We start from the raw sequence: 23,050 nt of genomic DNA on the forward strand, positions 1-23,050 counted from the left end.
AACCTCAACATCAACAACAAATCCAAAAGCAGGCGAAAGTGCGGAGTCCACAAGACAGTTGACGAGTTTCGCGCCAGCATCCCACGCCCCTTTAGCATGATGACCGAGTTCGAGAACACCCCACTATTTGACATAGAGTCCTATGTCAACCGGTCCACCGAAACCCGGCTTGTTGAGGTCGAACTACACCCGAAGGCTCCGGGCCGAATCCCACGGCCCCTAAACGGCTTTTTACTGTACCGCAAATGTTACGTCGGGCGTGCGCATGCTTATGTTGCCTCGAAGGGCCGCAGCGGCAGCCAGCAATCGTTTTCTACCGTTCTCGGGGTGAGCTGGCATATAGAGCCACAGGAAATTCGCGACAAATTCAAGAAGTGGTCAGAAACGGAGAGGGAGAAACATCGGAAGGCGTTCCCTGATTACAAGTACGCTCCCGCGCAGCCGCCGAAGGTACGGAAGAAACCAGAGGTCCAGCTCGACGACGACTGGTGGCCAGAAGATTGGTTTGCTGGCGCTCCCCTAAGCGGTTACGAATTGGGCTCGGCTCCGCCCCCTATTTGTGCTGGTCGGCACGGAATGGAGATGCAAGGGGATGAGGTCTGGGAAGACGAGTACTGCGGGAGGGGGGAGGATAAGAGTTTTGTCGCTCCCCTAAGTGGTTACGAAGGGGAGTTGGCTCAACCCCCTAGTTATACTGGTAGTCGTCGTGGAAGAAAGATGCAGAGGGATAAGGTCCGGGACGACGAGTACTGGGGCAGGGAAACTAAAAGTTCCGTCGCTTCCGTACGTGGTTACGAAATGGGCTTGGCTCCGCCCCTTGAGCATTCTGGTCATCGGGGAATGGAATACATACCTACTTCCTATGGGACGTGGCAGCCGGATCAGATGCCGGCCCGGGGTGTTGAGGAGAGTGACTTCTACCCTGGTTGGGATTTGCCGCCTCAGGCGCACCAAAGGTATCCCCAGCACCAAACGTACCCCGAGCTACAAACATATCCCGGGCCCCAGAGATATCCCCGGCACCAAACATATCCCCAGCACCAAGCATATCCCGAGCCCGAAAGGTACCTTCAGCTCCAAACGTATCCCGAACCCCAAAGATATCCACAGCTTCCGCCGCCGCTCCCCTGCCCGTACGACTACAAGGTAGCAGCGGATATACCCCTCGAAGCCCCTACTCCCCCTACTAACAACGCCCCAACCTGGAACCTCTCGATAGACGCTACCAGCTCCGGTGCCACTGGCCCTGCGCCGGCATCCCGCACAACCACAAACAAGGATCAGATCGTCAATGAGGATGCGGACTTTCCCTTTTTAAAGAAGGAGTCCTCGCCTGAATGGTCGACGGGCTTGGATCCGCTTCTCATGGGGGATGTTGGATTCTTGAATTTTGCCGACTGCCAGCTTTAAACTCTGGTGTCTTACCTCGGTGCCTAGGTTGGAGCGGAGGTTAGGGCTGGGATAAATAACGAGCGTTTGTCCGAGGTGCTGGCAGGTGGGTTAAAACAGCAAGGTACCTAGATAATCCAAGTAAATATGGATATAAGGTACCGGAGGGATGGGGTCGTGGGTCGTTTGGGAAAGTCGGGAATGGGTCAAACAAAATATACACCTCTAGTGGACATGTTTCATTCTTTTCTTTTTTCAACCAGTACGTCGGCAGATAACTAGGTACGTAGCATGAGAATAAGGTTACCTTGAAAATGACGGTAGGACGGGTGGAAGGCAGGAACCGGTAAAGTAGAAAACGAAAGTGTTTTTCAAAAGTGTAGAAGAAAAGAATGACAAACGAAGTTCCTCGTGCTCCTTGCAAGAGAAAGAGGGGAGTGCTGATTATTCCATCCGTCCCCCCTTGGATAAGCCTATGAGGGGACCCCGCCTTTGGCCCTTATCATGCAGCTTTTACTTGGTGAGTAATGGATCATTAAACGCGGAGGTCGAGTGCACAATATTTGCAGTGGCAGACACCGTCACTGTCCTCGCTCTCTTCGTCTTCGAGCAAAGGGATGTTACAGAGGCGGTGTAGCAAAGTGGGTTCTTGCAGATATATTGCAAGTGTAGCTGAAGAGTTGGGTTCGAGGCAAACAACAAAACGCGATTCGTTAATGGGGGTAAATGTTAGGTGGAAGTTACGTGATACCTTGCCTCTTCTTAACAGGTTGGGGCATGGGGACCAGACATTAAACTGCACTCCGTCCCGGACCACCACACTCCCATTCCGTGATATTTTCCCATGTGAACACAACGTAGATTTGGAGGGATGTGATCAGGTCTTTTAACCAGAAGATGTTTATAGATACTAGATTGCATAACGGATCATTGGTGGGAAAATGGGCCGCCGCTAAGACAACAATGAGTTTGGTTCAAGCAGCAAAGAGTACCCAAAGATGTTACTCTGAGTGTACCCCCACGCCACGATGTCACTCTTTCCTCAAGCATTAGCTTCCGCACTGCTCCTGAGAAACCCGCTTCCAAGCCCGGTCGACTTTATCCGGGCTGGTTGAGGGCTTGCTCTACCGTCTTCGGGTTGCACCCAGATGCCAAGGTCTCCGTCATCTCTGTCAGGTTCGAATCTGATAGTCGTATCTCTTCAGGGAAGTACCCGAGTATTTTGGGCTTTAGAATGTGATGCTGGGGTTCCAAACGGCGCTCCATCAGTGGTATACAACAGAGCAAACCCATCGAATACATGGTTTCAATCACGGAGCGTTTCGGGCCATATCGGTGTAAGAAGGCCAAGGTCAGTTTATACAGCACAGTATATACGGGGAAGCAGTTGTTAAAATGAGAACACCCCTCCAACGTCAAGCCGCGGCCTCCTGTCGGGGGCTGGCTCTCACCTGGGCCCTGGCCGAGCATCACTGAAAAGTAGGGTACCCCTGAACCAAAGTCGGGCGACCGCCAAGTCTTCGAAAGCATGCGCGTTCTTTCGGTTTCTTCTAGTGTCATTCTAGAAACTGTCTTCCGTTGTCCGCTTTGGGCAGACTGGGTAGTGCAGTGACATCGGGGATCGAATAGGGTGGAAAATGGTACCCCAGGCTCGGAGCATGGCCTGCCGAGTAGCGGGGACGAGTGAGAGCCTCAAGGCCGGTTTAGGGGCGGCTCTTTTAGATATTAGTAGAGTTGCATCCAGTGACAGAAGGCTCCGGTGATGCAACGCAGACCCAGGCCAGGCAACGGCGAATATCGCGGAAACCAGGTCAACAACTTTCTCTTCCCCGGATTCCAAGCCCCAGCCGCTCGCCCGTATTTCAGGCTAAAATGTGATCGATAAAACCGTCAAGCTGGGGAAGTCCACGTGAACGGAGACGGAGTCCAGCGTCCTTTTACGACCACCATGGGAACCACAAACCCGGATCGAGACATGGTTCCAGCCGGTGTACCAAACTTTCAGAGATGAAAGATGAATAGTTCCCAAGGTCAACCAGGTAATGTCCCGCCCATAAATGACATATAAAGGACGGCCCTGAGGCCATATTTTGGAACAAGCTTAGGTAGAGCATCGACACAGTCAGTATTCCCAAGCTTTACCGTATTCTAACTCCGGTCAAGATGCTGTCTCCAGCTCTCGCCTCGTCCCTTCTGGTCGTTCTCGGCGCCGCCGGTGCCCACGCCCAACAACAACAAACTCTCTGGGGCCAGTGCGGTGGCTCAGGCTGGAACGGTCCAACATCATGCGTATCTGGGGCGTACTGCTTCCAGCAGAACCAGTGGTACCACCAGTGCATTCCAGGGGATGACCCTTCACCAAGCCCGACAAGCCCGACAAACCCGACAAACCCGACAAACCCGCCACAGCAGTCCTCCACGCTCACCACGTCCCGGGTGACGGTTTCCCCCCCTACAACCACGTCGCCTGCCCCGGGAGGAGGTGGTACTGCCTGCCCTGCCATTCCCAATGGCCTCGGCAGCCCCGTTGCCAACGCGCTCAACGACCCCTTTACCTTCCACGGCGGCGGCAAGGTATCGAGCAAAGCAGACTGGACGTGTCGCCAGGCCGAGATCAGCGAGCTTCTCCAGACATACGAGCTCGGCACGCTTCCGCCCAAGCCGTCGTCGGTCACGGCCAGCTTCTCGGGCAGCACGCTCAGCATCACCGTCTCGGAGAACGGCAAGTCGATCTCCTTCTCGGTCAGCATCAACAACAGGCCGTCGGGCAGCGGACCTCACCCGGCCATCATCAACTTCGGAACCTTTGGGGGTCTCCCCGTTCCCGCCGGCGTGGCCACCATCAACTTCAACAATGACGAGATCGCCGAGCAGCGGGACCAGTCTTCGCGTGGCAAAGGGAAATTCTACAACATCTACGGCAGTGGCCACTCCGCGGGCGCTCTGACGGCCTGGGCGTGGGGTGTTTCCCGCATCATCGACGCGTTGGAGCTCACGCGGGCCCAGACCAACATTGATCCGACAAGGATTGGTGTGACGGGCTGCTCGAGGAACGGCAAGGGCGCCATGGTGGCGGGTGCATTGGAACCTCGCATTGCCCTGACGCTTCCTGAGGAGTCCGGAGCGGGCGGCTCCGGCTGCTGGAGAATTGCGACGTGGCAGAAGAACAGGGGGGAGAACGTGCAAGAGTCGAAGCAGATCATCACGGAGAACGTCTGGTTCTCGACCAACTTCAACAGCCACGTCAACAACGTCAACGCGCTCCCCTTTGACCACCACATGCTGGCCGGTCTCATTGCGCCCCGTGCCCTCTACGTCATGGAGAACAGCGACATGGAGTGGCTCGGCAAGGTGTCGACGTACGGTTGCATGGGAATTGCCCGCAAGCAGTGGGAGGCCCTCGGCGCCCTCGACAGCTTCGGCTACTCGCAGGTCGGCGGCAACTCGCACTGCAGCTTCCCCACCTCGCAGCAGGGCAGCGAGCTCAACGCCTTCATTGGCAAGTACCTGCTCAACAACCCTAGTGCTGGCAACACCAACATCTTCCGCTCGACGGCGAACCAGAACTTTGACCTCAACTCGTGGAGCCCGTGGACCGTCCCGACCCTGTCTTAAGAGGCGTACGGGTAGTTGATGGTATTTGGGAAATACTGGTGTTGAATGTAGTGGGTTGATTGAAACAACGGCATATGTAGCTAGTTCGTGGATTAGGATAATATGACTTAACATGGCTACAATGGTACGTACACGGGGGGCTAATGGTGACCCGATACTTTTTGCATCCAATATACCTCCACACAACCTACATATCAACATTGATCCCTCGGCGGCAGGCCCACCGCGGTGATCACCCGGTCCTTGTATGTCTTCTCAGCAAACCCAATGAACTTGTCCACATCAGCGGTAGTCGAAGCCAGGCCGAAGGAGACACGGATAGCTCCAAGAGACGGGATGCCCAGCACCTCGACGACCTCATCCAACCCCCCCAGCAGTTGCCGTGCCCTCGCCAACTTCCGCACAGTCTTGACATCCAACCCCAGCGCAGCCTGGCCCGCCCCGGGGTTACAAAAGCACCCCGTACGCAACGAAATCCTCGCCGCCGCCGACTCCATCGCCACGATTCTCTCATCCACCACCTTCCCCTCGGCATCCAAAAAGTTAAACGCCACCGTCCCCCCCCCTCATCACCCCATCCCTCGGCCCATACACCCTGACCATCGGCCTCCCATCCGCATGCCTCAACCCCAACAACCTCCCCAAAAACCACCCCGTCAAACACCGCACCCTCGTCCCAACCACCTCCATCCCCCCAACCCCCCCTTCTCCATCTCCATCTCCAGCCAACCAGTCCAACCCAAACGCCACATCCGGCACCCCCAGAAAATTCCCCGTCCCATCCTCAAACCCCTCCGCCCCGCCCGCCAACAAATGCCACTCCCCCACCCCCACCCCCGCCGTAGCAGCTTGCACCGTCCCCCCCGCAAACCACGGCCTGCCACCCCTCAACACCTCCAACGCCTTTTTCCTCGCCACCAGACACCCCACCCCCGTGGGATACCCAAACAGTTTATACCAGGAGATGATCACGAAATCGGGCTGGCACGTCTCGCCGTTGGGGTCGGTGGGGTGGGGCTTGCCGGAGAGGTCGAGGGGTGCGGTGGGGAGGTAGGCGGCGGCGTCGAGCAGGACGTGGTAGCCGCGTTTTTGGGCGAGGCGGGTCCAGGAGAGGGGGTGCCGCACGCCGGTGAAGTTGCTTTGGGCGGGGTAGGCTAGGAGGCCGCGGGGGGTAGGGGGGTTGTTGTTGCCACCGGTATTAGGGGGGTTGGTGGTGGTGTCAGGGGAGGGGGTGGTGTTGGGGTTGGTGGTGCTGTTGGTGTTGGTGCTTGGGGAAGAGTTGGTGTTGCGGCGGCGGAGGATGCTGCGGCGGTGGAAAATCCTGCGGCAGGTGGATTGGAGGCGGTCGAGGAGACCGCGCGGGGGGTTGGGGTTGCGGGTATCAGGGGAGGGTTTGGTTGTAGAGGGGGAGTGGCCGGTGGTGGTGTTTGGGGAGAGGTCTGGGTCGGGGGGAGGACTGGTGTCGCGGCGGCGGAGGATGCTGCGGCAGGTAGGTGGGAGGCGGTCGAGGAGGGTGCGCTTGGGGGGCAGGGCGGCGAGGACGTCGGTGGTGGTGGTCCGGAGCGAGGGCTGTTGCAACGGGATGTAGGTGGTGCGGGCGCCGCGGGTGCGGGCGAACTCGCGGAGGCCGTTGACCGAGTTGTGGTTGTCGGCCGTCAGTACCAGGCGCGTGTTCCGGCTGAAGGGGTAGGCCTCGCCGACGAGCCGGGCCGCGCCGGTGGCGTTGGGGGTGAAGATGACGGTGTATTCCTCCGGGGAGGCGTTGAGGTGCGCTAGGACCCGCGCCCGCGTGCGGTCCATGGCCTCGGTGGCCGCGGCGCTGGTTGGGTTGGACGAGTGTGGGTTGCCGTAGACATTCTGGGTCAGCCGTTCGTTGTGGTGTCGAATCTGGGCAGAGGCCGCGAGGCCTGACCCTGTGTAATCCAGATACACATGATCCTGAGAGTCGAGGTAGCTGTACTCGGTGGCCCGGAGCTCGTCCAGACGGGCTGTAGACTGGTACTCCGGGTATTGGGCCGAGATGGTCGACATTGTGTCGAGCAGTGTTGAGTTAAAGAGCTAGTTGGACGGAGATAATACCCAGAGGAGAGAGTGTGGTTGCTCGTTGAGTATAATGACGAAAGAAGGATTCAAGTATCAGGATCTTAAATACGAGCCTGTGCAACTCAACTACGCATTCAAACAAATCGAATAACGCATCGGTGAGCAGAAGGATTCAGTGCCCTCCTACTTGTACTACTTGCCATCGCTCGCCTCGAGTCCGAGGATGGTTGTCAGCATAGGCACCGCCCTCTGACATCCGGGTTCCCCGACCCCACCCACCCTCTTGTCGGGGAAGGCGTCCGGGTGGTTGATTCCCAGAACTTGGTGACAAAGTTCCTACGATAGTCACACAAGTTGGGCGTGTTTCCACCCTTTAGTTCTTGCGCGTGCAGATCGGGAAGCCTGCTGACTCTTGCTCACCCAAATCGGGTAGTAGTTGGCTGACTGGTGGCCTCTCGTTCCCCTTTGCGGTCCTGAGGTGTGGTTGCACGTTTTCACGCATCTCCGAGATCGAATTTTCATGATGACGCATATTTTTGCTCGGTGAGGGTCGCAAACCACCTCCATAGGTTCAGGAGAGGGTGGGGGGGTGGGAGATGTGCCTTGCAGCCAACGAGCCGGTCCCCTCCCTCTCTCCCACATCACGGCTGGACACTTCCTGTTACAGCATGGTTGAAAAGCAAGGCACCTATAAACGAGGTTCTCGCCAATCGATTGTTAGCTGCGCGTCAATCTGTCTCACCTGTGATGTGCTTCAGCAATGCTAACTCCGTCCCCCTAGGTCCTAATGAGCGGTGGAGGGACTACCTACCTCTCAGCTCGCTTTCTGTATTCGGAAATATTCCTACCTGTGTTAGTCACAAGGGCTGATGTACGCCCCACGGCGGATGAGGCGGCCTGCCCTCAGCCGTCCTCGGGTGCCTTGCAGACCAATACAAACGGGGCTGAAGCTGGAGGTGACTTGCAGAAAGGCGGGAAGGGCGCCCATCTTTCCCCCCTTGCCCAGCTGGTGTGACGACCCAAGCGAACTTCCAATCGTCGCTAGTGAATTCCGATCAAGCTGACAATGGGGCAAGGTACGGCCAATCAAGTTAGCAGAACGACCCAGGTTGCGCGGGCGTGTGGCCCAGTTGCCCACTCGCCCAGTCGCCCCGGCGTCATCCTCCCGCCATTCCGTCGGCTTGGATCGGGTTGCGAGTCATGGGAAGCCATGTGTCTGCTCTCACAGCCTCTCGGTAATGGACCGTAGTCTTCCCACAAGAGTTGTGACTTGGGATGATCTTGCGCCACGTTCTGTGATCAACTCGGCGCTTGTGCACGACTAGTAAGTTGATCACAGATTACGACTTTCTCCGTCAGAGAAAGTCCGTCGACAGCCCAAGAAGTAGTTGATCTGCACGTGGTGGTCAGCGCTATTGAATTTTGGGGAAACCAAAAGTTAGTATTGCTTTTGACGAACCGGTGCCGGGGTTGCCGCCCCAATGTAACGCTATTAAACCAACAGCTGCTGCCTCTGAATATACGGACCCCAACCCACCGTCAGCTGCTCATGGCCTGGGCAATATTAGTCCGGATGGGCCAACATTGCCTGATGGGCGGTAGCCAGCCCAACCGAGCCACCACAGGGTTGCAACGGGGTTGAGTGTGCTATGTTGTGTATGTGACGGGGCTTGGTGCACGTTCTTGGACCAACATCAGTATGTCATTGGGTGGAAGCGGATTCGCAGAAGCGATGGAGGGAAGGACTTTGGCAGAGATAAGAGGGGGTGCAATATTCAGTCACCAACATGCATAATTTCGAGTCCTGATTCGATTCCGGGGAAAGGGCTTGAGTTCCGGTCGAGGCTTCGATTGAACCGCTCCGGTGCGGTCAAGAAGAGCATCCCACCCGTCATCTCGTATCACATCGGTTCCTGTCGTTGGACTTGGTGTCCAAGCAAGATTTTGTGGTAACGAAAGGAGAAAAGGGGGGAGGTTCCCCCACCCGTTCACAAGGTGTACCTGCAAAAGCCCTCGTAGAAGGGGGAGTCGTGCATCTTGCAGGTCAGATACAGCGTCTGGGGTGACTGAGTAGTAATTCAACCACCTGCTTTTGGTGGCCACGTTAACTTCGCGAAGATGCTCGTGTCAGCGTATGTCAGTGAAATCAGTCGGGGGAACCCAAGGAACATAAGGTAGGTAGTTATCGCGATACCTATAAAAGCAAGCATTCCCCCGGGCGTGTGCTAGCCACACCAACCCCAGGAGCCGCTCTGGCTCTTAAAAGAACAAGAGCCTAGGCCCTTAAGGCCGACAGAATCTCGTTGGTGTTTGCGTCTGCCATCGTGGCTTGATTTGTCCCACGTGCACGAGGTTCTTGTGGCTCAGCAAGGTAGAACACGTCGGCCCCTATTCAAGTAGGTTGATTAGCACAAATCCAAGTATGGGAATGATGTGGGGGACTTATCGAATTCCTCACATTTGACCTTCTTGTTAAGCTCTTTGCCTTTGCAGGTTTGGTCGCTAAATGCAATGTTCTTGTTAGACTCTGTATTCTTGGCTGTTTCCTCGGCGAGTTTCTTTGCCTCCCAATATCGGTCGATGTTCGCTTGTCGGAGTGCTAACCAGGTCTCTTCCGTCATGTCGGCGGGTATCCGAACCGCATCCATCACGCTCGAAAGACGCAAAGGCTGGCCTTTCTTGGCTCGGTCGCTAGTGGTGGTGTCCTGCTCACCGAGCTTCTTGTCCTGGATCGGGGCATCCTTCCTTTCACTCGCGGAATGGGAAGCCCGGTCGTTGTTTGTTTGGCCGTTAGCATTGGCGTCCATGGCGAAGGCAAAGGGTTGTTTCGTTTATCTACGACGAAGCATAGCTGAAGGTACTAAAGCAGGAAGTTGAATTAGTCCAAGTGCCAATACCTGAGTGAAAACAGCGGTCACGGCAAACTGCACCCAGTTAAATAGCTAGAGAACGTTGCACATATTACTAGCAAACAAAGAAAGCGGCTCCGTACCAACTTGAGCCTTTCATACATGGATGAAAGATGGCCGACCCAGCGGACAATGGTAATTAGGATCAATGCGGGATCACTTAACCCACCACCTGCTTTGCCGCAAAGGCAAGCTTCCCGCCGATCGATTCCATACACATAAGACAGCAACGAGGTAATTGGAGTGCGCGGGACAGACGCCAGGGGTCGGTGAGCCCTCAAAGCTCCAGGAAAACCAGTCTGTTGAGGCTAAAGGACGTAATTACCTATCGTTATCAACGCGAGTCTCGGGCTAAGGAAGTCGTAGGGTGGGAAGGCCAGGCATGGCCGCCGGCACCGGCACCTTAAGGCCTTGCTTCCATTGCCATGCCAGCCTTGTTAACATTGCCCGGCCTATGGGCGTTAGCATCCAGGGCTTGCAACGCAGCCCGGCCGGGCCATATAAAGCCCACAGGGCCAGGCAATGCCAACAGGGTCATCACAGGGCCACCAGGGAGTCGACTACGGATTTGGCTCCCTAATTAGAACGGTAGAATTTGGGGGCCGATGCAATAACCGTCTGTACTTGTAGGAGCAACCGTACTTTTGGGGGCAACCGAAAGTGACCCGGACGGTTCGCCAAGTTTGAAGCCAGAGGCCAGTCCCAAGCCGAATGAGGCACAGTCGCAATCCAGGAAGCCGGTTGGTCCAGGAGGCCAGTTCAGTGACCAGGACGGCGGGCCACGAGCCGGGTGGCCACTTTGGCAACCGAATCTGGCCGCCCACGACAATGCGGCCGTCTGTACAAATTGGGATGCTAGGAGGAAGGGTTGGGAATTCTGATATAAGCATTCGGGCGGGTGAACTGACCTCGCGTACGGCATGGCGCCCAAAGTCGGGGCGGCAGGATTCTGGGCGGTCCGCAGTGCATAGCCCCGGAGGCGGAGACAGGATTTATGGGACAGGTCCGGATTACCATGGGCATTCCCAATACAAGTTCCTGGGACCTCGACTGGAACCCCGCCTGACAAAACCTAGCCTGCCAAGGGCGGAATGCAATTGGCAGAGCCGCCGCGGCTGCCCGACCGAATCCAAATCCACTCGCTATCAGCTTGCTCCAGAGTACCGTGGTGCCCGGTTGGGTTGGGGGGTTCATGGCCGGCCGGCGGTGGGGGCCCATGTTGGTGGACGACTCAGGCCGTCACGAGCCTTCCGACAGGTCCGGCCGGGGCGGTGGACTGTGACAGCTTTACGGGGGCCATCAGGGGTCACAGGGAGAGAGGTCTGGAGGGCCGGGAGTTGGCACTCCGGACCGGGAGCGTAGGTAAATATATATATTGTTGGTTGTCGATCGTATTCTACACATGGCCGGCCCACCTCTCGCAAGAAACCACACAAGCCGACGCCTTTGCTGGTCAAGGGTTTTCACACTTTCATTCATCACTCCAACTTCCCGTTCCGCTGTCAACTGCGCTGGCACGGTCCTCATTCCCACCTATCCCTAGGAAAGGTAGGTAGCCACTTTCCCACGCCGCAACCCACTTACCTCGATCTCTGGTTTTGCAAAGATGGCCTCCAGGGACAACGGCGGTAGCAGTGGCAGGGATAGCAGGGATACAAGAAATGGTCCTAGGGGGTCGAATTCCAGGGATACGGAGGCGCCTAGGGCCACCAGAGTTTCCAGAAGCAACCCGGCTCCATCCACGTCCTCTACTCTTCCTCTTCGCCCCATTGTGCGCACAGTCGACCGAGGTCCCGACGACGGACCGCGGCCGTCTCGTCCCCAGGAGAGACCGGCGCCTCGTCCCCAGGGGAATGCCCAGATAATCACGGTCGAACCTCGCGACGACAGATACAACGATGATCGGCGTGCGGGACCTTCGGGAGCCTCTCGCCGGACCGGTGGTCCGAGTGACGAACCCCGGACAAGACCGGCGCCTCGTCTCCAGGGGAATGCCCAGATAATCACGGTCGAACCTCGCGACGACAGATACAACGATGATCGGCGTGCGGGACCTTCGGGAGCCTCTCGCCGGACCGGTGGTCCGAGTGACGAACCCCGGACAAGACCGGCGCCTCGTCTCCAGGGGAATGCCCAGATAATCACGGTCGAACCTCGCGACGACAGATACAACGATGATCGGCGTGCGGGACCTTCGGGAACCTCCCGCCAGGCTGGTGGTTCTAGCAAAGACACCCGGACAAGGCCCCAGGAGGGGGGTCCCGCCGACGACGTACCCCCGCGGCCGACAGAGAAGCCGATGACCATTCGGATCAACGGTAAGAGGGTCAAGAATCCGGAGCCGGCCACGTTGGGAGCCGTCCACCGCATAGTCCGCCTTGCATTGGATATGCTGGATGACAAGCGTTCGTTTGACGCGCTCATCTATCTCGGAGCCAGCTCTGTCCACGGTTGGGGCTTGCGGAAGGACCCGAAAGAGATCATCTACCCAACCAGGTCATGCAATGACGAGAATTACCGGCACAAGAAGCCAAGCGACAGCGAGATGAAGGGGTGGCTACGCGCTTACACCCAAAAGATCCGCCGTTGTTTTCTCCCCCTAGATATAGGCGGACTCGACGAAGGTACGGATGCCCTGTTTGGCATGGCTGACTGGGTACAAAACGCCAGAGAAAGGTGCTTCGATGCGGGCGAGGAGCCGAACAACGTGAACATCATGCACCATTGGCATCCCCTGGACGCGGGAGCCATTCGTATCAACGTAGATGTGAGTGCCTTCCCTAGCCCCTCCTTTCTTAACCCTCCACGTGTGGCCCCTTTGCTAACCAGGGCTGCCAACCCAGTCAATCACGGTCTTATCCCAAATAAGGTCGTGGTACCTAGAGGCGAAGAACTCTGGGAACAAAGAAAATGCAGCGCGCTTCGGTAGAGATTACCACACTTTACTAGTCAACGACGCCTTGACAGTGGCCCACGAACTCGTCCACGTTTTTATTGCCTTCTTAGCCGGAGACAGAACGGTCGGGACCCCTCGGAATCTCGTGCCGAAGGCCCATGCAGATAAAGGCATCGGAGAGTCGGGGAGGATGTGGGAGGACCTGGTTGTAGGGGGCTGTGTGCACCTCGCCCTGCCTGAGCAAAACGGCAATCCCGTACGGATCACGCTCGAAAAGGACGACAAGGAAATCGAGGTCGACCCCGAGGACATCAAAAACATGGCCAAGGGCAGTATGTTGGACCCAGAGCATGGAACAACTTGTGACCTGTGTGGACTGACAACTTTTAAACAAACAGAATTCAGGTTCCCAGTCAAGACCGTCGGAAAATGGGTGCTTGTCGATTAATAGCGGACGGAGTGGGAGGTTTATTCTTGGAGACCATGTTGCCCACCGGTATCTCAGGGAGTGGCAGGGGACGGAAGCGATGGAAGCCATCATGAGACTAGGTACCTACCCAGACACATTATGGCAACCAATATAAATCCTATTTCCCCCTCCAGTGTCTCCAAACGAACAACCCTCTCCAAACAACCACCGCTCAAACGGTCGGCGTAGTCTCCGGATCAATCCTCACCCCAAACTGCCTCGTCGCCGCACTATAACTCTGATCCACCGCCTCACTCGCATAAACCCTCATCTCCCTCTCATACTCCGCCGTCACCCCAGCCCAATCACCACCACCACCACCACCACCACCACCACTCCCCCCCCACGCCTCGCGCAACAACCGCCCCAACAGCGCCGCATCCCGCACCGCCGTATTCGCGCCCAAACCCCCCGCAGGCGTCATCGAGTGCGCCGCGTCCCCAATCACCGTCACCCTCGCCTCATTCTCCCACTCGGGCACGCCCGTCGGCGTCGAGCACGTGATCTTCCAGAACGCCGCCTCCGCCTCATTCATCTGCTCAAACAGCGCGCGGAAGCGCGGGTGCCAGTCCCTGGTGAGGGACTTGGCGACGGCGGCGGCTTGGGTGCCGACGATGGTGTGGTTGTTGTTGTGGTTGTTGTCGTTGGGCGGGCGGATGACGCCCGGTTGGCCGGCGAGGGTCCAGCCGAATTCGAGGGTCGGGTCGTCCTTTTCGGTGCCGGAGCGGATGTTGGTGATGAGGGAGAGGGTGCCGTCTGCGCGGGAGTTGTCGATCAGGGCGAAGACGCCCTCGCCGAGGCCGCGGAAGGCGGTGGTAGGGGCCTGGCCGTGGATGCCGCGCGCGCCGGTGTCGTAGACTTTGAGGCGGTTGTGGGAGAGTTGGGGGGCGATTCGGGAGCGGATCCCTTCGCCGCCGATGAGGAGCGAGCCTTCGGCGGAGGTGCTGCCGTCGGCGAAGAGGGCGAGGACCCCGCCGGTGGGGGTGAGCTGGTAGCCGGTTACTTCGCGCGACCATTCGATATGGTCGGAGCAGCCTTCGGCGAAGATCTTGCGCGCGTCGCCGCGGGCTATGCCGACGACCTGGCCGCCGCGGGAGATGAGGGTGTTTTGGGTTGCGGGTGGGCTGTTGATTACTTCGCCGGTTATGGCGTTGATTTGGGTTAGGCCGCTGCCGCTGGTCTTGCCGCACTTGTCCCAGAACCGTTGGAAGGTGTCTGGGGCGAGGACTGATTCGATAGCGGCCAGGCCTTCGGACGATAGGCGCAGTCTGTACCCCTGGGCGCGGAAGACGAAGGAGGCATCGCGTTCGAAGATTTTGAAGGGTATCCCGGATAGCCGGAGGGAGTGGGCCAACAGTAGGGATGCGAGCCCGGCGCCCGCGATCAGGACTGGTTTGGTGGTAGACATGGTGGCTGTACGTTTGAGAGAATGGGGGGTAGGGGTATTGTGTTTTTGGACTCCTGAGATTTCGTGAGTTGTTCGCAGCCGAATCTTGCTTGGGATGCCTTCATTGTTATAATGAATCAATCAATCACTTAACGCGCCGCTAAGGTATGACGAATATGCAAGCGAGAGACAGCGGAGAATTATTACTAAAACACGCACTCCGGCTTACGAATCACGACAAATTGGTCTGCAGCCCGACTCGGAGACTTTGTATTATCAGCTTTCTGAGAGATTCCCCGAAATGTGCCAAGGTTAATCGACCGTTTGCTAATTAATGAATAATTAGGGAATTCAACGATACGTGTCGTAGGAAGTGGATGGCATGGAAAGGAAAAGATGATTAGAACAGAAACCATAAAGGAACGACAGAGGTGGCAGGCCATTTGATGAAGACGATGCAACGTCGGCGAAATCATGAATATAGTAATGTTTCGTGGGGTATGGGGGCTGTTGTTTCAGATGAATGTAGAAGTGGACTCACCAATCGTCTGGTTTTATCGTCTACTTTTAATATCATCTAGTTTTGCAAATGGGACTCATCATCCCATCAAAAGCATAACTGTAGCTCCACATTGACTCAACTATCAGTCCTCACAATCTGACGAATAAGACCGTCTCATAGATACAAGTTTCCTACAAAGCAGTAATATCTTTCTTCCACTAGACGGAGGAAGAATCATGTACATGTTATTTCGGGGAGAAAATCACCCTCTTGCTGTTATCTTCATGAACTAACACCTCAACAGAACCACATCTTGGACCAGGCGACGACACTACTAAAAGTCTTGAATACATTCTTAACTCTTTGTAATTAAACTCAGACCTCATCCGGAGTTCAACACTGTGGCCCCTTCCGCTTCTAGCTCGGCCTGGGATATGTTCTCCCTCTTTTCCCCAGTCTCACCGCCAAGTTTCTCATCCTGGTCGCCTTAAGTGGCCAACGCGTACAGATTACATTACTGCGGGTTCTCCATCAACACGCTCATAATCTCATTACGCTCCTTACCACAATCCTCCGCGCCTTTCGGACCCTGGCTGTCGCCAAGGCCATCTTACCTCCTAGGCCAAACGGTCCCGGTCCTCCGCACCAGGGAACCAGGGTGGCCATTCCTCTGAACAAGTTGATGACTTCGACTTGTCAGCCCTAGCCGTGCGGCGCGGCATATCTCAACCCGGCTATCATAAGCCCCAGGCCCATGGCCATTCCCACAACCTAGGCCGGTTGTCGTCGTTCCTATCGTGATCAACCCTTCGCCGAACAGACCATACATTGCTGACTGATGACCTACCCTAATGGTGTCCGCCCCCTCACGACCGTATCCCGCGTACGCAACGAACTCTACGCCCTTGTCCCTTCCACGGGCCTCGCGCCCCCTCCCACCACCTCCCTCCCCTTGAAGGCCCATGTCTATCTCACGCACGACGCCTTGCACCTAAACAAAGTAACCCCCTCCCCACCAAAACCTCCTCCTTCCAGCGTTGCTGGCTCTGCTAGCATACCCACCTTACCGCCTTCGCACATCACATTAGCTCGCCTGGGCACCCACCCCAGCATCCGCCTCCCTCGCGGCTTATGGTGGTGGAGGTGGAGACTAAGGCGCCGGCCACGCCGACGACGACGGCCAGCCGCAGTGGGTAACGAACCAGGTCGGGGTGGGGTTCGGGAGTCGGAGTGGGGTGGTGGGGGTCCATGAAAGGGTTGGTGCAACGGAGGACTGCACAGGGGCTCGGAGATGATGGGTTCGGCGGGAATGGGGAAGGGGAGGAGGATGGAGATGAGGTAACGACTGTGTAAGGTGAGTGGTACGGTACATGCACTAGAAGGTGGCTGGGCTGAAAAGAGGAACAAAGTCCTCAAAGACTGAGGGATAGCGTGGGAATGGATTCGTTGCTTATACGAGCGGCATGGGACGGCTTTGGGAGTCGAGGTATGGACGAATAGCGTGCATTGACCCCTCGATCTAACAGAGGCGTTCTCGTCCGCGCACCACCATCTGCCCGCGAGCCTTGTCCTTGGCAAATTCTTTTTCTCTCATTCGGATATTCCCCTCACTGCTTCGAGTTCATCATGCGTTACCAGGCCCCAGCGCCCGGGGTCATCCGACCAGGCTCCCACTAGCGGTTTCAAGCCTTCCAGGGTCGTGAAAACTCCGCCAAGGAGCAAGTGAGAAAAGGAGCCAACGCGGCTCTCCTTGTAATGCACCTCCAGCCTCAAAACTCCCTTTCGAGGTCGTCAGGCGGGATCCTTTGTCAAGCCAACGCATGCCGGGCATGCTCGATTCGGACAACACCTCCTCTCGGCCAAGACCATTTGCCGGGGGAGGTCGGGGCTGTGAGGCTGCCTTGGAAGCTTGGAAATTTCCTCACCGAATTCCTCACTGTTCTTGCTGCAACTGTACCATGTGCTCGGGGCGTGAGCCGCACCAATGGCGTTCGCTGTCGTGGGGTCGCCCTTCCGAGTTCCGACCTTTTTCTGGAGGGGTTGGGATCCTACCCGCGGCAATGGAGACGAACTGCAGACCTCTTCCATGGTCGGAACCGGGTTGCCCTGTCACGGAATGCAACCTCCCCCCGGGTGGGACGCTGTCGGGCAGTCAGCGAATGGACTCCAACCCCGCTCGCAGCGACCCTCGGGAGAGAATAATATTACCTGGGTTCTGAGCTCAGGGGGGGACCTAAAAGATACAAAATCGCGCGGTGATCCTGTTGTTGACGATGGCGCCTGTGAAACCACAACCCTCTCCCGGTCCGTTCTTTTTGTTCGGAACCCGACCCCCACGATGTCCCGACAACGGATGCCCCTCTTGTCTTACCTGCTGACGGGAGCATGCCTGCTGTTTCAGCTCCAGGGCACCCACGCACACGCTGACCCGGGGGCCCTTGTCCCTCGCACATGGGACGGAAAATCGTACGGCTGCAAATGCTATTTCGGCGACGAATGCTGGCCCGTCGAAAACAAGTGGGAGGCGCTGAACACAACCGTCGGCGGCAACCTCGCAGTCATCGTACCACCCGAGTCGGCATGCCATAACTTCTTCAACGGCACGCTCGGCAACATCCCGACCTACGACGCGGCCAAGTGCGCCGACGTGACGGCCAACTACCCGCGCGAGCAGTGGATCAACGACCAGGATGCGACGCTCATGTGGAAGTACTTCACCAACTCGTCGTGCGTGCCGACGACGGAGCCGGCCACGCCGTGCACGCCGGGCTACTACGGCACGTACGTGATCCGGGCGACCGAGAAGGCGCACATCAAGGCCGGCGTCGACTTTGCCCGCGACAACAACGTGCGGCTGATCGTGCGCAACACGGGTCACGACTTCATGGGCCGCAGCACCGGCTGGGGCGCCCTCGTCATCAACACCCACAGCTTCCAGGACGTCGAGTTTGTCAAGAATTGGTCCGGATCGAGCGGGTACACAGGCAGTGCTGTCACCGTAGGCGCCGGTGTCCAGGGCCGTGCTCTGCTCCGTCAAGCTGTCGCACAAGACCCCCCCGTCACCGTGGTGACCGGCGAGTGTCCGACCGTGGGAATCGCCGGCGGCTTCGTTCAGGGAGGCGGCCACGGACCGCTGACGACCATCTTCGGGTTCGCGGCTGACAATGCCTTGTCGTTTGACGTCATCACGGCCAACGGCACGTTCGTCACGGCAAACGAGCAGACGAACCCGGAGCTCTTCTGGGGGCTCAAGGGTGGCGGTCCCGGCTCCTACGGCGTCGTCGTGTCGGCGTCCTTCAAGACCTTCGCCGAGCATCCCTCCGCGGGCGCGACGCTGTACATCAACTCGACGCTGACGACCGACACGGCGCTGTTCTGGGAGGGCGTGCGAATATTCCACAGCCACGCCAATTACTTCGTCGACAGCGGCCTGTACGTGTACTTCTCGGTTGGGCCCGGGAGCTTGCGTGTGCGGCCCTTTGTTGCCTTCAACCAAACGGCGGCGGAGCTCGAAGCCGTGCTGGCGCCCCTGAGGGCGGATCTTGACGCGGCGGGCGTGCCGTTTTACAGCGCCCCGGCAGCCCAGTACGCCACCTTTTTTGACCTGTATCTGGACCTGTTCGAGGATGAGACGGCGGGCCCTCCGACGCTCACGAGCGGGTGGACGTTTGGCCGGGCTGATATTGATGACAACAATGACGGCATCATCGAAGCCTTCAAGACGGCTCTCAGCCCGCGCGCCGACCTGATCGATAAGGGGTACATGGTCGGCCACCTGTTCGGTGCGGGCCACAACCCCCAGCCCGCCGGCATCAGCGCCACGAACCCGAGGTTCCGCGATTCGTCCGACCTCCTTCTCTACCTCCTGCCTATCCCCACAGACGCGACGCTGGCGCAGAAGGCTGATATCCAGGATCTGCTGACCAACACGGTGGATCGGGCGATGAAGGATGCGGCGCCGAACGGGTGTGCGTACGTCAACGAGGCCGACCCGTACCAGGAAGACTGGCAGAATCACTTCTGGGGACCGACGGTGTACCCGAGGCTGGAGGACCTGAAGAAGGCCTGGGATCCAAATGGCGTCTTCTACGCTCTGTCGACGCCCGGGACGGAGCAGTGGGACGTTATTGAGTACGGGACTCGGCTGTGCAAGCGGCTGTAGACGAGTCGGTCTCAATCTTTTTTTAGTAAAACCATGATGATAATGCAATCAAGTCTTGATCACCCGTTCGAACTGAACTGAACTTATTGCTTTATTGTGACCCGAGCCTGCCTGGTAACGCGCTCTCTTGCACCGGACGGTATGCCGCCAAGGGAATCGGAGCGGCGGAGTCGTCCACGGTTCCGCTCTTATCCCCCCCGATGCTGCCCCTGCCTGAGGCGGTACTGCTCAAGTCGCTGGACAACATGACGAAACTCTTATCAGCGTGGCTTGGGCGAAAAGCGGCGAAGAGCGCACGGCGCCGAGATGCTCGCGACCGCCTTGTGGTACTGTTGACCCCGTCGTCCGGTCCGGTACCATCGTTGTTTTCCGTGAGACTCATCCGCTGGCTGAAATGGGGCGCTATTCGGTTGAAGAGAGGCCGCAGGGTGACAATGGACGCGCAGAAGATGCCCAAGTTCGGTTCGATCACGCCGTACAGTGCGCTTCCAACCTTTTCGTACGTGCTGTCCTTGGATTGGGTGGATTTGACAACGGTAAGGAGGCGGAGGATCGAGATGATGCAGGCCCTGCGTCTGCAGTGTTAGAAGGCAGCATGTCCGAGTAAACAATACTTGTGGGATGGTAACGCACATTCCGCCAAAGGAGAGGACCATGAGAATCAAGAACTTCTGTATCCAGGGCAGGGTCAGGTGCCGAAGGATGAATAGTGGAGCGATGAGAACGAGGAAGTCCATGGCGATGGTTATGCCAAGCTGGGCATAATACACCTTGGTTCGATCCAGACAGACGGCGCCCTCGACGTTCGACGTCCATAAGGCGTAGAAAGGTCTGCAAAGGCCAAGGTGGATGCCGGTTATGGCAAGTGACTGGGAAACGAGAATGCCGATAAGGACGTAGCAGATGGTCTTTTCGAACGACATGACGCTGATCCGGACATACTGGAGCAGGATGGAGAGCTTCAGTGCCATGTGGGTCAGGATGTAGAAGATGATGCCACCGATGGCGACCTTGCCCTGCTCCACGAGCTCCTCGTCACTGACGGTTTCGACGTGTCTCCCGAATCCGTAGATAACCGCTTCGATGGTCAGAAACTTGAAAGCACAGAAGGCCCACTGACAGCCTCGAAGAAGGTCCAGACGGAAGCTTACAGGTACCCATGAAGCCCGACATGGCGAGAGAGCAGAGCATGGCGCAGATAATGCAATAATCCTCGATAAACCGTACTTTAACCAGGGCCCTTCGCGTGTAAATGCGCAGGGCCACTGTGATGCCAGCGATGATGGGCGAGAGGATGATGGCGGTGGCTATCTCGCTGGCGCGAGATTCGTCGGCATGACCCATTGCAACAACACACTGGCAAAGTAAAAAGCCTCACCGGGAAGCCTGGAGTCGCCGCCGCTTGGATGATAACTAGCGGGCTTGGGAGTGGGCTCGGAGTGGGTTCGGCAGCGGACTCGGAACTCGGCTTCTCAGCCAGACATCCGCAAGCGGGCGGGAACAAGAATTGAAAAGCCGGATTGTTGTGGCATCCGATGATTCAAAATTTCAATCGATCATGAAAAATGGAAGGCGCGCCCAGCATCCTGCGGGTGTTGAGTTGGCTCGAAGTGCGTGGGCGACCGCCATGGGCACTGACCGAGTGATATTGACCTGAAACTCAAGGGGCACATCAAAAGAAAATACTTAAAAAAAGATGAGTGGCGGACGCACCTCGCTCGGCAACGACGTGCATTGGACGCCACGATCGGGGGATTTTCGCTTGTGCTCCCCGGGCCATTTTTGGCTGTTCGCCCCGGTTCATGGCGCTCTGAAATCCATTTGTGCGCGCGTGTTGCGGGGATTCATCGGGGACCGGTGAGGTCCCTCCCTGTTTCCCCGGAAGTGGTGGAGCGCCCGCCATTCGCTGATCTGAGCTGTTTGTTTGGTGCCTGGCCCCTGTTCGGGCACCAATCGTTCCGGGAATCCGGGAAGGAGGCATGGCGGGGAGATTAACCAAGCAGTTTACAGATTATTTGAAGCTATTCGCAATGCAAAGGACGCCCCCCAAGCCCGCGCCTATCAATGGCCGCCATTTTTAAGTTCCTGGCATGGTTTGGGTGGGGGGTATGAGAATGGGCATGTTTCGAGCTTCTGATGCATGAATTACCCGCTTGCGCCCCTTTAGCTGACCGCAAACTCCGGGTACCACCCTACTACGTATTGGCCTCCTCCTCGTGCTTGGGATTTCCAATGCCTAAATTTCCGATTACCGACTGCACTTGGTTGAAGTCTTGTCCCGAGTCGATCCAGACAGCCCCTATCAGCGCTTCAACTGTGGATGCGAGGGTTTCCCTAGGAACATCTTGTCCTTGCTGGCCTGGATGTTTTATCACAAACTTGTCGAGGCCCAGTCGCCTCCCATGAGCCTCGAGTGACCTGTTTGAACCGATCTCGGACAGCAGGATCGTGCTCTCCGCTACTTCACTTAGTACATGTTTTTCTAGGAGGGAAAACGGTAATCTGCTTGCCCGTTCCAATGCCCCCGGCATACGACCTGCCTGCAACGTCTAAACGGATGAGGGCATCCCCGACTAGGGCGAGTGATTTGTTCCCATGTGTCTTCGGAGGCGCGGTTGACGGTGCATCCTGTGCTAAGGTAGCCTCATCCATGAGCCGAGGGTTGGAAAAACAATAACCCAGAATATCTTGAAGCTCAGCGTAACCCGGCATAATCGACACTGCGCCTGTGCATGGTTCGGCTGGCGAAGAGTAAGAACGATGACGAGGGATCTGTCTTTGCAAATGTCAGCCATTTATTGTGCATATTTTTACTCTTAAGTACCAAATCCAGATAGGGTTTTGTAGCGACGTCATGAATCCTTTTGGAAACAGGTCACAAAATCGAAAAAGGGGTGGTTACATTGGCCATGTGCCCCTCCACCACCGTGTGCGGCTTCTGAATGCCATTGCTGATTGGGAGTCGAGCTGTCGTAAGTTGCACAAGGTATGGGAATATACGCCTTGATGGATCATCCCCGACGTCATTGTGACCGGGCGGCTGAACGCCATGGCGGAACGGGCGCCGAAAGATGCGGACGTTGTTTGCGCTGTCGCCGATCCTCCGTCTTCCCGCAAGATGCAACGGGAATCCCTCTTTCCAAGCACGCGAAAAAGCCAACCCCACCACAATCGTGTCGCCGACCAATGGGAACTTAGGTATCTGGTACCTGTGCGACGAGAAGCGTAAGCGCCTGCTTTTGTCGCAACCACAGCAACCAACCTCCGAAATAACAAGCTGGCAAACGGGAGAAGAGAGGAAGGAAAACGGAAACAACGTGATAAGAAAGGGGTAATGGTGATGGTAAGATTGGCTGGGTGTCACACCGCAGAGAGCTACTGATGGGGGGAAATCTGGGGTAAAAAGTGCCGTATATTGAAAAAGAATTCTACAGGGGACGTTGGGAATATAGGTAAGAATATAAGGGATTGTTGCAAGCAGGCCGTTGGTTTAGTTATCGCTGGATTTCAAGCGAATTTAGGTAATTACTCATCTCCTCAAGTGCTATCAAGGGGTAGACCGTATTTGTATTATTGTCGGCCCGACGTCAATGTGGGTTGCATGACCATAACCACGTGAGATAGGAGCGAGTTAATAGTAATCCAAATTGAGTATGAATGATCTTCCACGAACGTACA

The 23,050-nt window shown here is 56.9% G+C and overlaps 8 protein-coding genes across 8 annotated transcripts; 4 read left to right on the plus strand and 4 right to left on the minus strand.

Annotated features, from left to right (window-relative positions):
• Positions 1–204: 204 nt before the first annotated feature.
• On the plus strand, positions 205–435 carry B0H64DRAFT_311737 (uncharacterized protein; the record flags this gene model as incomplete). The annotated part of the gene is made up of 1 exon (XM_062800155.1): positions 205–435. A coding segment is annotated over one exon (231 nt), but the record flags the coding sequence as incomplete, so codon positions are not given.
• Positions 436–3,164: 2,729 nt separating this feature from the next.
• B0H64DRAFT_407932 (uncharacterized protein) lies at positions 3,165–5,076 on the plus strand. The gene is made up of 2 exons (XM_062804595.1): positions 3,165–3,494; positions 3,553–5,076. Exon 2 carries the CDS (start codon positions 3,553–3,555, stop codon positions 5,002–5,004), a length of 1,452 nt encoding a protein of 483 aa, XP_062655259.1. The 5' UTR covers positions 3,165–3,494; the 3' UTR covers positions 5,005–5,076.
• Positions 5,077–7,192, minus strand: B0H64DRAFT_477939 (pyridoxal phosphate-dependent transferase). The gene is made up of 2 exons (XM_062808228.1): positions 5,755–7,192; positions 5,077–5,531 (listed from the first exon to the last, which is right to left on the minus strand). The coding sequence occupies exons 1-2, from the start codon at positions 7,033–7,035 to the stop codon at positions 5,199–5,201; spliced, it is 1,614 nt and encodes a 537-aa protein (XP_062655260.1). The 5' UTR covers positions 7,036–7,192; the 3' UTR covers positions 5,077–5,198.
• Positions 7,193–9,322: 2,130 nt separating this feature from the next.
• Positions 9,323–9,923, minus strand: B0H64DRAFT_468436 (uncharacterized protein; the record flags this gene model as incomplete). The annotated part of the gene is made up of 2 exons (XM_062807751.1): positions 9,506–9,923; positions 9,323–9,435 (listed from the first exon to the last, which is right to left on the minus strand). The coding sequence occupies exons 1-2, from the start codon at positions 9,852–9,854 to the stop codon at positions 9,323–9,325; spliced, it is 462 nt and encodes a 153-aa protein (XP_062655261.1). The 5' UTR covers positions 9,855–9,923.
• A 1,447-nt stretch (positions 9,924–11,370) lies between these two features.
• Positions 11,371–13,628, plus strand: B0H64DRAFT_366067 (uncharacterized protein). The gene is made up of 4 exons (XM_062801893.1): positions 11,371–11,863; positions 12,188–12,723; positions 12,800–13,184; positions 13,251–13,628. The coding sequence occupies exons 1-4, from the start codon at positions 11,563–11,565 to the stop codon at positions 13,298–13,300; spliced, it is 1,272 nt and encodes a 423-aa protein (XP_062655262.1). The 5' UTR covers positions 11,371–11,562; the 3' UTR covers positions 13,301–13,628.
• B0H64DRAFT_435521 (uncharacterized protein) lies at positions 13,494–14,961 on the minus strand (the record flags this gene model as incomplete). The annotated part of the gene is made up of 2 exons (XM_062806142.1): positions 14,928–14,961; positions 13,494–14,827 (listed from the first exon to the last, which is right to left on the minus strand). Exon 2 carries the CDS (start codon positions 14,727–14,729, stop codon positions 13,494–13,496), a length of 1,236 nt encoding a protein of 411 aa, XP_062655263.1. The 5' UTR covers positions 14,730–14,827; positions 14,928–14,961.
• Positions 14,962–17,548: 2,587 nt separating this feature from the next.
• On the plus strand, positions 17,549–20,740 carry B0H64DRAFT_420006 (uncharacterized protein; the record flags this gene model as incomplete). The annotated part of the gene is made up of 7 exons (XM_062805426.1): positions 17,549–17,773; positions 17,849–19,368; positions 19,535–19,551; positions 19,591–19,871; positions 20,095–20,175; positions 20,212–20,237; positions 20,503–20,740. The coding sequence occupies 7 exons, from the start codon at positions 17,549–17,551 to the stop codon at positions 20,738–20,740; spliced, it is 2,388 nt and encodes a 795-aa protein (XP_062655264.1).
• A 608-nt stretch (positions 20,741–21,348) lies between these two features.
• B0H64DRAFT_407947 (ribonuclease III domain-containing protein) lies at positions 21,349–22,491 on the minus strand. The gene is made up of 2 exons (XM_062804596.1): positions 21,883–22,491; positions 21,349–21,830 (listed from the first exon to the last, which is right to left on the minus strand). Exons 1-2 carry the CDS (start codon positions 22,082–22,084, stop codon positions 21,568–21,570), a joined length of 465 nt encoding a protein of 154 aa, XP_062655265.1. The 5' UTR covers positions 22,085–22,491; the 3' UTR covers positions 21,349–21,567.
• Positions 22,492–23,050: the final 559 nt, after the last annotated feature.

Source organism: Chaetomium fimeti (genome assembly GCF_033439085.1).
Source record: "Chaetomium fimeti strain CBS 168.71 chromosome Unknown B0H64scaffold_8, whole genome shotgun sequence".
Classification (NCBI taxonomy): domain Eukaryota; kingdom Fungi; phylum Ascomycota; class Sordariomycetes; order Sordariales; family Chaetomiaceae; genus Chaetomium; species Chaetomium fimeti.

What these genes read in the sequence shown, in the direction of transcription:
- B0H64DRAFT_407947 (XM_062804596.1), bottom strand. Translation starts at nt 22,084, where the DNA reads ATGCCGGGTTACGCTGAGCTTCAAGATATTCTGGGTTATTGTTTTTCC. An exon ending in TGCCGGGGGCATTGGAACGG is followed by an intron (nt 21,831 to 21,882) that starts GCAAGCAGATTA and finishes TAAGTGAAGTAG; the next exon opens with CGGAGAGCACGATCCTGCTG.
- B0H64DRAFT_407932 (XM_062804595.1), top strand. Translation starts at nt 3,553, where the DNA reads ATGCTGTCTCCAGCTCTCGCCTCGTCCCTTCTGGTCGTTCTCGGCGCC.
- B0H64DRAFT_477939 (XM_062808228.1), bottom strand. Translation starts at nt 7,035, where the DNA reads ATGTCGACCATCTCGGCCCAATACCCGGAGTACCAGTCTACAGCCCGT. An exon ending in ATTTTCTGGGGGTGCCGGAT is followed by an intron (nt 5,532 to 5,754) that starts GTGGCGTTTGGG and finishes TTGGATGCCGAG; the next exon opens with GGGAAGGTGGTGGATGAGAG.
- B0H64DRAFT_366067 (XM_062801893.1), top strand. Translation starts at nt 11,563, where the DNA reads ATGGCCTCCAGGGACAACGGCGGTAGCAGTGGCAGGGATAGCAGGGAT. An exon ending in CAGATACAACGATGATCGGC is followed by an intron (nt 11,864 to 12,187) that starts GTGCGGGACCTT and finishes GTTCTAGCAAAG; the next exon opens with ACACCCGGACAAGGCCCCAG. An exon ending in CCATTCGTATCAACGTAGAT is followed by an intron (nt 12,724 to 12,799) that starts GTGAGTGCCTTC and finishes CTGCCAACCCAG; the next exon opens with TCAATCACGGTCTTATCCCA.